The sequence below is a fragment of the Cnephaeus nilssonii genome, assembly GCF_951640355.1.
Source record: "Cnephaeus nilssonii genome assembly, chromosome: 13".
NCBI classification, from domain to species: domain Eukaryota; kingdom Metazoa; phylum Chordata; class Mammalia; order Chiroptera; family Vespertilionidae; genus Cnephaeus; species Cnephaeus nilssonii.
The window spans coordinates 37,414,534-37,428,916 of NC_137084.1; the positions used below are offsets into that span (position 1 = coordinate 37,414,534).

General features: G+C 46.2%; 1 protein-coding gene across 2 annotated transcripts in view; it reads left to right on the plus strand.

Moving 5' to 3' along the window:
- SCUBE2 (signal peptide, CUB domain and EGF like domain containing 2) overlaps positions 1-14,383 on the plus strand; it is a gene marked incomplete at its 5' end in the record, with an annotated part of 63,472 nt that overhangs the window by 46,626 nt on the left and 2,463 nt on the right. For both annotated transcript variants that reach the window (XM_079787115.1, XM_079787116.1), the window contains 6 exons: positions 3,759-3,929; positions 5,961-6,128; positions 6,820-6,981; positions 7,665-7,862; positions 8,985-9,137; positions 14,255-14,334. In XM_079787115.1, coding sequence (XP_079643241.1) covers positions 3,759-3,929; positions 5,961-6,128; positions 6,820-6,981; positions 7,665-7,862; positions 8,985-9,137; positions 14,255-14,334 — 932 coding nt within the window. The remainder of the gene's footprint in view (positions 1-3,758; positions 3,930-5,960; positions 6,129-6,819; positions 6,982-7,664; positions 7,863-8,984; positions 9,138-14,254; positions 14,335-14,383) is intronic.

Sequence of the window (14,383 nt, forward strand, 5' to 3'; positions counted from 1 at the left end):
TTATTCTTTTGTATGGTCTAGTTTCTTTTTATTTTTGCAAGTATCTGTCCAATATTTCCAACACCCTTTATTGAATAGACTATCTTTACCCTATTGTATGTTCTTGCCTCCTTTGTCAAATATTAATTGACTATAAAGGCATGGGTGCTCAGTAACTATTTAATTGAATGAAAGAGTAAATGAATTTTCAGAGCAGCAACAAATGAAATCCCAAGGATAGTTTTCAATGTTAAGAAAAAAGAGGGCAAAGAGCAAATCTTCGGGGAAATACTTACATTGAGGGCAAAAGAGGCACTCTGAAGGAAGTGAAACCTCAGCCCCAGTTAATTAGGCACAAAGAGAACATAGCATGCACTGGGGAACCCAGCAAGGAAAGCGTCAAGCTGGGCTCATGTCTCTGCCCCAACTTTAAGAATGTTTTCAAATTGCAAACCTGAGCACACACCAGAAACCTGGACAGACATGACAAATCAAGCCCAAGGGGTTGCTCCTGTTATCCTGAAAGTCTCATTTAAAAGTGGCTCAAACTCGGATCCTGAGGCCCCAGCACTGCTTAGAGCACCCCGGCCCCTGAGCTGTGACAAAGCACAGCCCCGGTCACCCTGGGAATCCCTGTGGGCTGCTTGTGGCTTTCCTTCAGAAGTCAAGGCGTGATGCTTAAGAAAACAGTCAGATGCTAGAGAGTGACCTTTTTTATTAGGTTCACCATCTCAGCCACAGAGACACCATAGTGTTTGCCCATAGCCTGAAACCCTCAAAGGCGGTAGTGTTGAAAAGAGGGCAAGCCTTCAGGTCTCTTTGTCGCCATTAATCCTGGTCCCGCTGGTCTCTCCCTTTTGCATCAGAAAAGCTTGCTTGTGTTTTTCTTTTTTAAGACAGGGAGAAAACAGCTGTGTGGGATTTGAGGATGGGATTTTAATGGTCACTGAAGACACACAAAAGCTTTGCTGTGATCACGAAGTGTTGTGGGGGCAATTGACTCCTTTGTCTGGGGCAGCCAAACACGCTGGCTGCTCGAGGAGAAGAGAACCGACTGGAACGTGTGAGCGAGGTCTCTTCAGGCAGATCTTCAGCACATTTGCAAAGAGCTGTTTCGGGCATCTCTTCATGCCATTTCAGAATTACTTTTTAGTGCTGAGCTCATTTTTACCTTGTGAAAAGAAACAAGTTAACGTGGAAGGTGCTTGGCATGAGTTATTTCTGTAGGTCTTTCTCGCTGGGAGGAAAATGGAAACTGTGAGTGACAGTATGAGTTTGTTTATGGGAAGCAAGCCTTTCACTGGGAGAGAAAAGAACTGGTGCCCTCTTTCCGCAGGGCAACCCCAGGGGCATTCCTCAGCCCTCCGCTCAGTTGAGAAATTGCAACAGATGTGGGCTATTGTGAGGTTTCTCAGAATGTAAGCGTAAAAAGGCATTGGGGGCCGGGGGGGGGCGTTAAATAGTTCTAAGGAGAACTGGACACCCAGAGCAGCAGGAGCCCCTCTCCTCAGTGAGAACCAGGGCCACTGCTGTCTGCCCCGGAGGGGATCCGTTTTCGGCCAGAGGATCTAGGATGGAACAGACCATGCTGACCCGACGGGAAGTGACAATTAATGGGGCTGTTGCAATCATTGCCATCAGATGGGCACTTCCCCTTTAGGTGAATGGGGTGCTGTGGAAACAGCTGGTCCCAAAGGGAAGTGGCTTGGGCTCGAGGGGTTCCAGGCAGCCCAGGTTTTATTTACCTTCTGCCCATCTTTATGACAGTTGTTTTGTGAGAGGTCTGAAGGGATTATCCTCTCCTTTACTGGCCGGCTGTGGCCACTCGGGTAGTCAGGTGGGTAGTCAGGCGGGACACAGAATAAAAAGTCATCCATTCTTACTACATAATTCAGCCCAGCTTTTCAGGGGAGATGAGCTGAAACAAGAGTCATTATGGAAACCATTATCCGGGAGGGCTGCATTTAGAGAATAAGTCTGGAGTGACAGGCTTGGTCTGCCACAGAGCTGTGTGTGCAGCATACTCATTATTCTGTTGCTTGCCAAGAAACAACAGTATAATGAGTATGGGGCTGTTGCTTTTGGTTCACTTTTAATATTTTAAAAAAATTCATAAAATTAAATGATATGGGACTATTGTAAAAGAAAATCCAAACAATATTAAAAAAGTATTAAGACTTAGCCTTTAGAGTAGACCTTATTGATAGATTGCATTTAAGTGTAAAAATAATATTTGAAATGTGGCTTCTTTTGGCTTAGTATGATTTTTTAAAAGCCTCATTTTTTAAAATTATGGAGTGAAGAATGAAAAGACATTTTTATTACTGTAATAAAGAACTGTGTCATGTTTAACCCTAAAAGTATATATGCGGATTGCATTGGTAAGATAGAATGAAAACAGATATTCCCCCTGACAGACATTCAAGAGGTACAATAGCTAATTTTATCATGTGATATTTTGTTTTCTATTTCTTGATATCTTAAGTGTAAATTAGAATGTGTTTATCCCAGTCAAACTTCCCATAATGCCCCATAGAGAATCCTTGACAACATCTTGAATTGTTATTCAGTCTGCATTTTTGTTAAATGACCCTTTTCTCCTTAAACTCAAAGCTCTTGATCTCACCTTAGATGCATTTCACAGACTAGCTGTGGGAACTTGGCTAAATTATTTAAAGTCCCCACATCACTGTTTCTGTAAAATGGAGCTGACACTAGCACCTAGCTCCTTACCGTTGTTTTTAGGAATGAGTGAGATAATGGACGTGGAGCTTTGGGCATGGTGTCTAGTAGATTGTAAATACTGAACAAATCTTAGTCACTAGAAAGGTCCTTTTAATGGTTATGATGATGGCGTTTGAATATTATACTAGGGAACTCAATTTAGTGTATTTACTTTACATTCATATCCTAAAATAAGGTATAAATCCACATTTAACTAACACCACCAAAAATATAATCAAAAGCATAGTTTATTAATTTCCTTGTAGTTTATTCTTCCAGGAGATGTTGGCAAGGGTTTGCTCTTTGTAACATATCAATTGTATTATAAATACGATCTGTGCTCTTCCTGAGAGTTATCCGTAAAGCCCTTGAGATCACTCCCCACAGCCACCAGAGAGTGAGCTTTTCAGAACAGAGCTTCTGGTTGTATTCCTCTCCTTTCCATGGCTGCTTTACCTGCAGAATAAGATCCAGATGCCTGGCACTCAAGAACTTTTCCAACCTATTCCCAACCTTCCTTTCTTCCCTCTCTTCTCCTATGTCCTGCGAGAAATCTTTACAGCCTGCCCCTTTTCCTACCTGAGGGGAGATCCTACTCATCCTTCAAGGCCCAACACAAATGTGGCCTCCTCCAGGGAGCCTTCTAGGATGCCACCAGTCAGAATTAAAAGCACCTTCTTCTCTGTTCTTCCATTACTATGCCTATGTTCAGTGAATGATTCTCAACTTTATCATTCTTCTAGTGGCAGCCCTGTGAAATAGGGAGAATTAGCAAGTGCTCGTGCTCAAAGATAATTAGGGCCACTGTGACCCCCGCCCCGGAGCTCATGGTCTAGGGAGAGAGGACCTGCGAATGCCTCTGACAGTGGGTGACAGGGGTCGTGACGGGGGAGGGGGGTGCACAGAGAACCCAGAGGTGCTGCACATTCTGTATTCAGGGGTTCGTATGGGGGTTTGTGGTCAATGCCATCTGTTTTCCTTCATCTGCAGCATTCACATTGGCCTTCCTTGGCCTCTGTCTTCTCACTGACCAGACTGTTTCCCCCTTTGGCTAGTCAGTTGCAGGGCTGGGACTTATTATGATGGATCACAAGAACGCTGCATTTTATGTCCGAATGGAACCTTCCAAAATGAGGAAGGGCAGATCACATGTGAGCCATGCCCAAGACCAGACAATCCTGGGACCCTGAAGACCTCAGACGCTTGGAATGTGTCTGAATGTGGAGGTAAGGATTCGCCTGCCCCTTCTTACTCCGCCGGTCTCCAGTGTCATTGTTCAGACAGAGGCGAGGTGCACTTCCGCAGGGACAGTGCACACAGCACCTGCACTTGCGCAGCTGGGCCGTGTTGAGTTCCTTGTTGGCTTTCCAGTAGCTCAGTGCCTGACACAGTCTGGGAGATGCTCTGCTGAATAAACAAATGAAGATCTGATAGGATACCTTGGCAGGAAAAAAAAAAAGTGTAAACATTGCAATTGCATGCTTCATTCACTGTAAATAAATATACCCCAGACCTCAGTGATCGCCCAGTGCTAGGGACTATTGAAAGTGCTAAAATGGAGAAAGTAGTTCTCATTCCTTTTCCAGCTTTAGTCTCAAATTTATAGCATATTGATTTTTTAAAAGTACCCATCTGGTTATTGTTTAAAAATTTCTATGAAGAGTTTTTAATCATCTATATATATAAAAGCCTAAGCGACTGTTACCACAGGACAACCGGCTGGTAGCTGACCACGAGGGGGCAGACACTCAATGCAGGAGCTGCCCCCTGGTGGTCAGTGCGCTCCCACAGCCAACCTCCCACAGCTGGCCAACCTCCCGGGGTCCCTCCCCTCAGCTGGCCAGCCCCAATCGGCCCCGATTGCTGGTCAGGCTGAGGGACCCCACCCATGCACAAATTCGTGCACCAGGCCTCTAGTCTCTTATAAAATGTTTCATGGGCTTCTTTCCTATTTATTTTATTGGTAAACATCTTCCTCTTCATTAAATGGAAGAAAGACCAGTGTACTGGCACTGGGCTCAAGTGGAAGGTGTGATCTGACATGGCGATTGGTAGGCGATGTTTGCGGAAGGGTACGTGGGATCCTGCAGCCCCTGCCTCTCCTTCCAGCAACTCCCAGAATCAGCTTAGTTCCCACCTGAACGCTCCAAACTCAACAGCAGCTCCTTCTTTTGGTTTAAAAATCAGATCCTCGGGTTGAGTGTTACTCCTACCATAACTTTCACCCATTATGAAACTCTAGAACTAACAGCAAAGCTGATAAGGAGGCACCTTGGGGCATCTGTTCACACTTGTATGTGACCTTATTAAGATATATTTATAGTAATAAGCTAACATTTATTTGTGCTAACATTTATTGAATATTTACCTGTGCCAGGCATCATGCTAAGTGTATTACATGAATTTTCCATATGGTTGTATCACCACGACACCTTTATGAGGTTAAAGTGACTCATCCAAGGTCACACAGACAAGAAGTAGAGGATTTGGAATCAGACACTAGGTCTGACAGACTCCAGATCCTCCTTTGGGGGGGTGTTTGTTAAATGCCATCATATCTATAACTCATAGGTGGAAAGACGACCATGAAAATTAATGGTTAGGAATACAAGAGACAGATTTTTATAGCATCATGCCAATGACAAGCTAATTCTTGAGGAACATATACTTTTAGGAATCCTTTTGTTTATGACTGTACTTCTTGTCATAAATTTAAAAAAATAATAATAAAGTAAGGTGCTTAAAGTAAAGACCACTGGGTCCCTCTGTCACTGTGGACTAGGTTGCTTGGGTTTTGGGAGACCAGGACACCTCAGGGTAAGGAGATAAGAGTTAGTAAATATAATTGGTGAAACTATCACTGGGGTGTAATCAGCTGGGTGAGGGTGTACTTCTGGGTCGAATGAGCACATTGACTTGAGAGAACTCTCTCTCTGGGCTCCTGCATGGCTGGGGCTGCCTGAGCTCCATGCAGTCCTCAGCCTGAAGCACACCCAGCCTGCTCCATCCTTTGGAAGCACTTCACACTTGTCTCCTTGGTCTCCATCTTCGCTCTGTGCTGTGTAGCCCTGAGTGTGAACGTCAGGCACTCACAGGCTACCTGCTCAGGTTCAGCAGCAGGGCAGGGTGGGCTCCTCACTGAGGTGGGAGCTGAGGTCAGCACCGGCGACAGGCCTGCCTAAAGTCTGATCCCATTGCAGAGCGATGGGAAAGGGTCTGACCCGGGCCCTTGCTCACCCAGGGTCATTGGTCCCCAGGTCTGTGCCAACCTGGCGAATATTCTGCGGATGGCTTCGCACCCTGCCAGCTCTGTGCCCTAGGCACATTCCAGCCTGAAGCCGGCCGTACTTCCTGCTTCTCTTGTGGGGGAGGGCTCCCCACCAAACACTTGGGAGCCACTTCCTTCCAGGACTGTGAAACCAGAGGTGAGGACGTAGCTTGCCTTTTTCCAGAACCGATTTTCCCTTTTGAGAACCATGGGAGTCTGATAAAGCTCCAATCAAGCCCAGCCCAGAGGTGCCCTGTGTGGTGCCCCAGTGGCCCGGGCGGGTACTGCTCCACTCACCCCTGCAGATGTGCAGGGAGCATGGGACCCCCCTAGACCCAGTCTCCCCCCGCCACCTGGGCCCCTTTGGACAGGGCTGACTATAGAGATAAGCAGGGAGAGATGAGCCGGTGTACATGGGTTCCTCGGCTCCTTCCTCCCAGCCTTCCAATATCTCAGCACCCATACCTAGAGTTGCACCCCCTCCCCCCTGAGCCCCACTCCTGTTGCTTCTTGCAGGAGCCCAACTCCACACCCAGTGTCAGTTCTGCACCCTCAGCACTCACACACGTGCCTGTTTCTGCCTGGCTCTGCGTGGACCATAAACTCTGAGGAGACACCCCTACTTTGCTCCCTTTGCTTTTTTCTCAGCGACAGGAGTCACAAGTCCCACCCAAGCTGGCTATTCAGGGAACTGAGTGTTGATTAGCCCCAGCTTAGTAAGAAAGCAGTACTTCCTTTGGGATAAAAAAATTATTACACTAACTGTGAAACCATTTATGTTGCACTGGATGAAAATAGTCTTTTTTCTTGTTTGTTTTTCATTCTCTCCACTCTCCCTGCCCCCACAGTTCAGTGTTCACCTGGACATTTCTACAACACCACCACTCACCGATGTATTCGTTGCCCAGCGGGGACATATCAGCCCGAATTTGGAAAAAATAATTGTGTCTCTTGTCCAGGAAATACTACGACTGACTTTGATGGCTCCACAAACATAACCCAGTGTAAAAGTAGGTCTCTCTCTAAGGCGTTTAGTCCTGATTACCAGGGCAAGTGCCTGTCCACATGGGGGCGGTGTGTGTGTGTGTGTGTGTGTGTGTGTGTGTGTGTGTGTGTGTCACACGCGCCAAGTGTGTATGCTTCTTGCCTTTGGTGCCAGAGGTGAGTATTCAGCCTGCCCCATACCGACCGATAGCTAATTGGAATTCTCTTTCCCACTTAAAAATAAAACATGGTCTTAACCGGAGAGAAAGGAGAAAGAAACGGCTGCCATGTCTTGGTCAGAGCTCTCTAGGGAAGGGTCAGCTCTCCTCTGCTGAGCCGCACGCTCTGTTCCCCCTGTGTCGACAGACCTGGGAGTTCCGTGTCACGGTTCCCCTGGCACTTGCACGTGGTGAACAACACATATGAGCACTAAAGCTGTCCTTCTGTTTGATGAATGCCTGCCCCTGACCTTAAGCGCTTTCAAGTTAGTGAGAAAGCAGAGCCAGGGACTCAGAAGGGTGGCTCTGCGTGGGGCGTGGGTGTAGTTGGGCTCCCAGCGGGGTCCTGGGCCCCAAGGGACAGACTCATCCTGGGATGGTGTCCTTTCCAGGCCCCCGGCCTGGAGGCTCTCTTCAGCCGAGCTGCAGGTGGCTGTTACCGAGCGACGGCTGGGCTGTGCCTTCCTAACTCATCCTATTCCCGCTTCCAGACAGACGATGTGGAGGGGAGCTGGGGGATTTCACCGGGTACATCGAATCCCCGAACTACCCAGGCAATTACCCAGCCAACACCGAGTGTACGTGGACCATCAATCCGCCCCCCAAGCGCCGCATCCTGATCGTGGTCCCCGAGATCTTCCTGCCCATAGAGGACGACTGCGGAGACTACCTGGTGATGCGGAAAACCTGTGCGTCCTTCCCCTCGGCCCTCTCCCCTTCTGCAGCCGCTGGGCAGCCTCCTGGTGTGCTCCCAGCTTTCAGTGTGAGCCAGGCCGAGAATGTCACCTTCGCATTAGAACAGAGATGGGACAGGAGTTTTTAGAGTTTTCCAAGAAATAAAATTTCAACAAAACCCCCACATTGAGGCCTCTTGCTGACCCCCAGAAGAAGTGGGGTTCCTGCAGGTCAGTCTTCCCCTCTGTGTCTCTGGGACCCTCTTCCCCAAGGACACAGAGAGTCAGTGAAGCAACTCATCGCGTGGGGACTGACCGAGGCAAAGGGCAGTCCAGCCAGGAGGGACCCACCCCCATCCTGACACAGGACCCAGTATCCATAGGGACACTGCCATTAACACAGCTCAGAGGCAGTGTACTGAGTGGGCTCTGCAGCCAGACAGCCTGGATCTGAATCCCAGCTCCACCTCTAGGAGTTCTCTGGTCTTGGATATACATTCTGGATTTTCTATGCCTCAGTTTCCTCATTTGTTAAAATGAGGATAATAGTTGCTACCGCATAGGGTTATTATGAGGAATAAATCAGTTCATATTCATAAAGCAGTTAGAAAAACACTGACATATGGAGCCATCATGTAAGTATTTGCTATTCTTAGTGGTGGTTACCGTGGCTGAAGTCAGGTGCTGGTTTGATTCCTGACTTTTCCACATACTGGTTGTGGGGCCCTGGTCAGGTTACAATGCATGAACTTCCCAAGGTTTTCAGAGGTTTCGTGGGATAAAGTTATAGAGGGCGTAGCACACTGCCTGGTCCCGGGAAGCCCGCAGTAAGTGGTGGTGATAATCACCAGACAGGGCAGGGACCACGGGCCCCTCCTCAGGCCTGCACGGAGTGCTGCAGCCTGGGCTGCTGCTGGGGCCTGGCCATGGCCTTCCCGCTGCCTCCCCTGGGAGCCCACACCACCAGATGTGTGGACTCAGTTTCCAGGTTTTTGGCCCTTAGGGTGGCTCAGCTGGGCCCGAAGAGCTCTGGAGCACAACTTGTTTTATGGTGTGAACATTTGAAAAGAGGAGTGTCCATGGTCTGCCTGCTCAGTGATGAACTTGAATTCCACCCCCTCCAACTTCCCTTCGCAGCTTCGTCCAATTCTGTGACGACCTATGAGACTTGCCAGACCTATGAGCGCCCCATCGCCTTCACCTCCAGGTCAAAGAAGCTGTGGATTCAGTTCAAGTCCAATGAGGGAAACAGTGCCAGAGGGTTCCAGGTCCCGTACGTGACCTACGATGGTAAGTGCTGTGAAACTCGGGTCGCCTGCTTTGAACAGAACCAACTCCTGGGCCAGCTGGTGGCTCGCAGACACGCACACATGTTCAGAAGCCCAGGCAGGATAAAGAGAAAGGACATTGCTGACTCACAAGTGCCAAATTTTAAGCAGCCATTTGGGGACACAAAGATGCTTTAGAAAAGAAATAAAAATGAGCATGTATTTATTTCCTTCTGTGGTTCAGGATCGAGAAAACCTAATCCATAAGATTTTCGTTCTGTTATAGGCAGAGATTCATAGACCGGCATTATTTTTTAAAAATTACAAAGACAGGCCATTCTGCTTAGGCTAGAAAAGAACAAAGACATCTGATGTTTGGTTTATTCCTCCAGTTCAGTCAGCACTGAGACCAAATTGCTTTGACAAGGTTATTGCCTGTGCTCAGTCTTATACTTTTCACTGAATCAAAATTTAAAAATATTTATTTATAAAGATCATCATAATCACTGTCTTTGAAATTAAGCAGTTTTTGAAGAAATTAGTTTTCCCATACACTATCATATTTAATTCATGACATGAATGATTTCTCCAATTTCAATCTAAACGTATAATTTGGAGTAATAAGATACAGGTTCTAGTAGAGATTTTCTAATTCATTGGATGGCTCTAGACAAGCCATTCTGGATCTCTGCCTTTACCCACACTGAACAGGGATTACAGTACTTTCAAATATATATATATATATATATATATATATATATATATATATATATATATATTATTGATTTCAGAGAGGAAGAGAGAGAGATAGAAACATCAATGATGAGAGAGAATCATTGATTGGCTGCCTCTTGCCTGCAACCCAAGCATGTGCCCTGACCGGGAATCGACCTTGACTTCCTGGTTCATAGGTTGATGCTCAACCACTGAGCCATACCTTCCGGGCTAAGCATCATTTTCTTAATGTGGTAGTGATGGCAATCATTAAACTTAAGGTAAGAGCTCAATGGTGTAATCTATAATGAATTTGGTGCAGTGCCCACCACATAATAAATGCTCAATAAATATTAGTGTATTATGATTGTGGATTTTATTTAATAAAATAAAAGCACTGAGAGGGAAGGAGGGAGATGCAACTTCTGGCCCTGTCTCTGCCACTGACCGTGGGATTTTGGGCAAATCAGATGGCTTTTCTGGTTTCATTTTCTTCTTGTTAAATAAAGGGGTGGCCTATGTGTGCCCTAGGGCCCCAGTCAGCTCTGAGACTTGGTTGACAAACATTTACTAGGAATGCAAAATGGACCATGTCCTGGAGAACCTTGTAATCTAGTGGGGGAAGAGTCATCTGTTCATTTGTGAACTTATTTATTCATCCATCCAACCAATATTTAATGAGCATCCACTGTGCCAGGTATTAGACTAAGTGCTGGAGACAACATGGTTAGTATATATGTAACAGATGCTAATGAGGCATGTACAAAACTCTGTGTCAGGATAGAAAAAGGGGCAGCAGTTAATTTTGCATGGGCTTTGAAAAGAATAGAGCAAAATTTCAAGAGGTTTGGGTCTTGTAAGAACATATAAGTTTCTTTAAAAATAAATGGAAGAACACTCAGGAAGAGGGAATGACATAGGCCAGAGGATGGAGTGCTGGCATGTGGGGGAACCGATGATTTGGCCAGTTGGTAGGGTGCCTGGGGCTTAGCCGTGAGATATGCGATTAGAAGAGGGTGGGGTTAGGTGTGAGGGACTTAGACTGCCAAACTCAGAAGGGTGGATGCAATCTTATACGGGGCCATTGAAGGTGGTTAGGTGCCAAAAGTAGGCCTTTCGGAAAGACAATATTGTATGGATTTCCTAAAAACACTTCACATAGTTTTTTTCTAACATGTTCCAAAAGATAGGATTGTCCTCCCTGTGCCTGAAGCCATGTCAAACCCAAGACAAGGGCTCTTAGTCTCAGACTTCTAGGTGGACACAGGTGCCTCCCACGTGGCTCTGCTGAGAGAAACAAGAGCCTCATCTACCTGAAAGCAGCCAGCTGATCACCTCCCCTCTATGGAATCAGGAAGGAGCCAAAAAGGACACAGAGACGCCAGAATAAGTGTCGCCAAGGCTCATATACTTTAGTCTGGCCGTTTTCAACTCTGCCTTTGGGACAGAAGAAACCATCTTGATTTTTTGGGGCTCTTTTGTTAACCCTCACCCAAGGATACTTTGAAAGAGAGAGAGAGAGAGAGAGAGAGAGAGAGAGAGAGAGAGAGAGACTGATATGAGAGAGACACATTAATTGGTTGCCTCCTGAATGCACTTGACTAGAGCTGGGGATCAAACCTGCAACTCAGGTATGTGCCCGTGACTGGGACTCGGAACACGTGATCCTTCCGTGCTTCGAGGGCTGATGCTCTAACCACTGAGTACACTGGCCAGGGCACTATCTTGATTTTTTAAAATTTAGATAAAGAACCAGGTGAAATGACACACAACCCTGATTAGGCCCACGAGCATGTGTCTTGCAATGCCATAGCAGAAAATAGTTGAAAACAGCTGCTTTGGCCATGTAGAGAAGCCTGTTAGGTCTTCACTCAGAGCCTACTTAATCTCTTTAAAGAACATATATTACAGCAGATTTGATATCTGGTTTCCAAACATAGAAGAACAGATGGGCAGGTGAGGCTACTTCCTACAGACTCTCCCACTGACCTTGGGAGAACAGAGGAGACTGTCGTCATCACTGACATGGATTGAGCATCACTGGGCGCCAGGCACACGCCAAATGCCTATTAACACAGCACATTCCTCACAATCGCCCATGGAGTAGACACGATTCTGTGCTGATGTTACAGTGGAGGCCACTGGGACTGGGAGATTTGAGTAACATCACAAGGTCATAGCAGCACAAAGTTGCAGAGGTCTTTGGGACTCCAGGGCCCGAGTTTTTACCTACAACACCTGACTGCTTTTCTCAACAGTTAGAGCAAGTGAGGAGACCACATGCGCTCTTCGACATAAGAAAAGTCCAGACCTATTGTCAGGAAGCAAAATATCAATGGATTGAGAAAATGCTCCGGGGAATGGCAGTTTTGTAGCTTACTTTATACATTCCAAGTAAAAAAAAAAAAAAAAAACAAAAAAAAAAAAAACCAAGTAAAGGAGGAGATGTAAGGGGGGCGGGGGGGGGGGGGGAACGGGTAAATGAAATCCATTGGTGGTAGATTAAGGCGTGAGAAAGCAAAGCTGGGGAAATCGCTGAGATTGGGTAAAGAGTAAAATAGAGAGACAAATACTTCTTTTACATTGGTGGGTACATTAATAACATTCACAGCACATAGAGATGGTATGAGGGGGAACAAGGTAGCAATGAGGGGTTGTGGTCTCAAGGTCTGGTGCACCCCGAGGGGTCTGGAAAAAGGAGATTACTCATACATTGCTTCCATAGATGCAAAAAGACAATAGACAGGTTTGCTTAAGCCAAAAATTGACCTTTGTCAAGGAAGCTACAGGCCTAGGATGTGACTACCCGCCATGACTCGCTTTTAGTTAGGAATTTTCATGTTCAGACCATTCCATGTGGTTACTTTAAGTCTCTGAGTTGGTAAGGCCCACCCCGCAGGCCTCCCCTGAGTTGGTCAGATTTAGCATGTGGCCTCTTTTTCGTCCATAGCCCTTACTCATATTTTATATTTACTGAAATAAAAGACCAAGAAGGTAGAGTACAAGTGATACTGTTCATGTGTTAAATTAATAACTATGATAATTATCCTATTAATTTTCATTTACCATCACTTGACTAGGAGAAACTTTTTCGAGAACTCCTCCCACACGGTTCCAATGATGTTCTTATGATTTGTTTGGTTTTGTTGCACATGATACGCATATAAAGAGGCAATTTTTTTGGCCTGGAATTTGAAAAGGATTGTGTTTTGCATATGCTTGATTTGAATTGTGACTGTAGGGAACAGACTGGAGTTTGAAGGGGGGTTACATTTGGAGAAGGCTCACATTGTGTGCTTTGCATTTAATGTGTATTTCAGGACCCAAAATTATTAATGAGAAAATGAACATTAGCATCCTTCCCTCTCCAACCAACCAAATTCTCCCCATCCCAACCCCATTCAAAAAAAAAAAAAAAAGGAGAGAAGAGTTGTGCTAGATAGCGAAGAAGCTTGATTGTCTTACATAATGCAAGGTCAGAGAGGGCAAAGTGAGGAAGGGAGAAGGGAGAAAAGTAGAGAGGGAGAGAAAAGCCACGAGCCTGGGTGAGCTCACCAGGAAGTGAGTATAGACAGAGAAGAGATGACATCCAAGCACTGAGTCCTCGGACTCCCTACAGTGAAAGGTCAGGAAGAGAAGGAGGGAAAGCCCCAGACAGACACCAGTCAGGTAAGAGGAAAACCAGTGAGCGTGGTGTCCTGGAAGCTGAGTGAAGAAGTGGATCAGGAGGAGGGGTGACTGGCCAGGTCAAATGCTACTGATGCATCAAAGAAGATGAGGACTGAGAGTTGACCTTTGGGATTTAGCAACATAAAAGTCACTGGTAATCTGAACAAGTGGTTTTCAGGGAGTGGTGGAGGGCAACGTTGAGTGGACGGTTTGGGAGGGAAAGAAAGCAGAAGAATCAGAAAGACTCTTCTGGCAATTCTTTCAAGGAGTTTTGCTATAAAGAGGAACAGAGATGCAGGATGGATGCTGGAGGAAGAAATGAGGTCAAGAGAGGGACTGTTTTTTTTGTAATCAGAGACATAACAGCATGTTTGCAGGCCGATGGAAAAGACCAGTAGAGAGAGGAAATTTTATCATCTAGAGAAGAAAGGGAAGAATTACGGGAACAATGCCCTTGATTTGGTGAGAGAAGATGGAAAGTGAGCAAAGTGGAGGGATGGGCCTTGACTGGATGCACAGAGGGTTTATCTGAGGGGAGAGGGAATAGGAGAGATGGGTGCAGATGCCGGTAGATGAGAGGAGGTGGTGGAGGAGTCTGAGGACATTCTCTTCTGATTGCCTTCTCAGTATCTGAGTGGTCATTGTTCCTCTCGCAGCTGCCGAAGGAGCATTTCTCAGAAACTTATAAAAAAATGAAAGAGTGAGTTTGGAAATAACTAAACCATACAATGCAACACATGTCCTTTATTCCAACAGAGGATTACCAGGAACTCATTGAAGACATAGTTCGAGACGGCAGGCTCTATGCATCTGAGAATCATCAGGAAATACTTAAGGTGCGTCTGTATGTCAGGTGGACTCGGCAGCCACCCCAGGGCCCCAGGC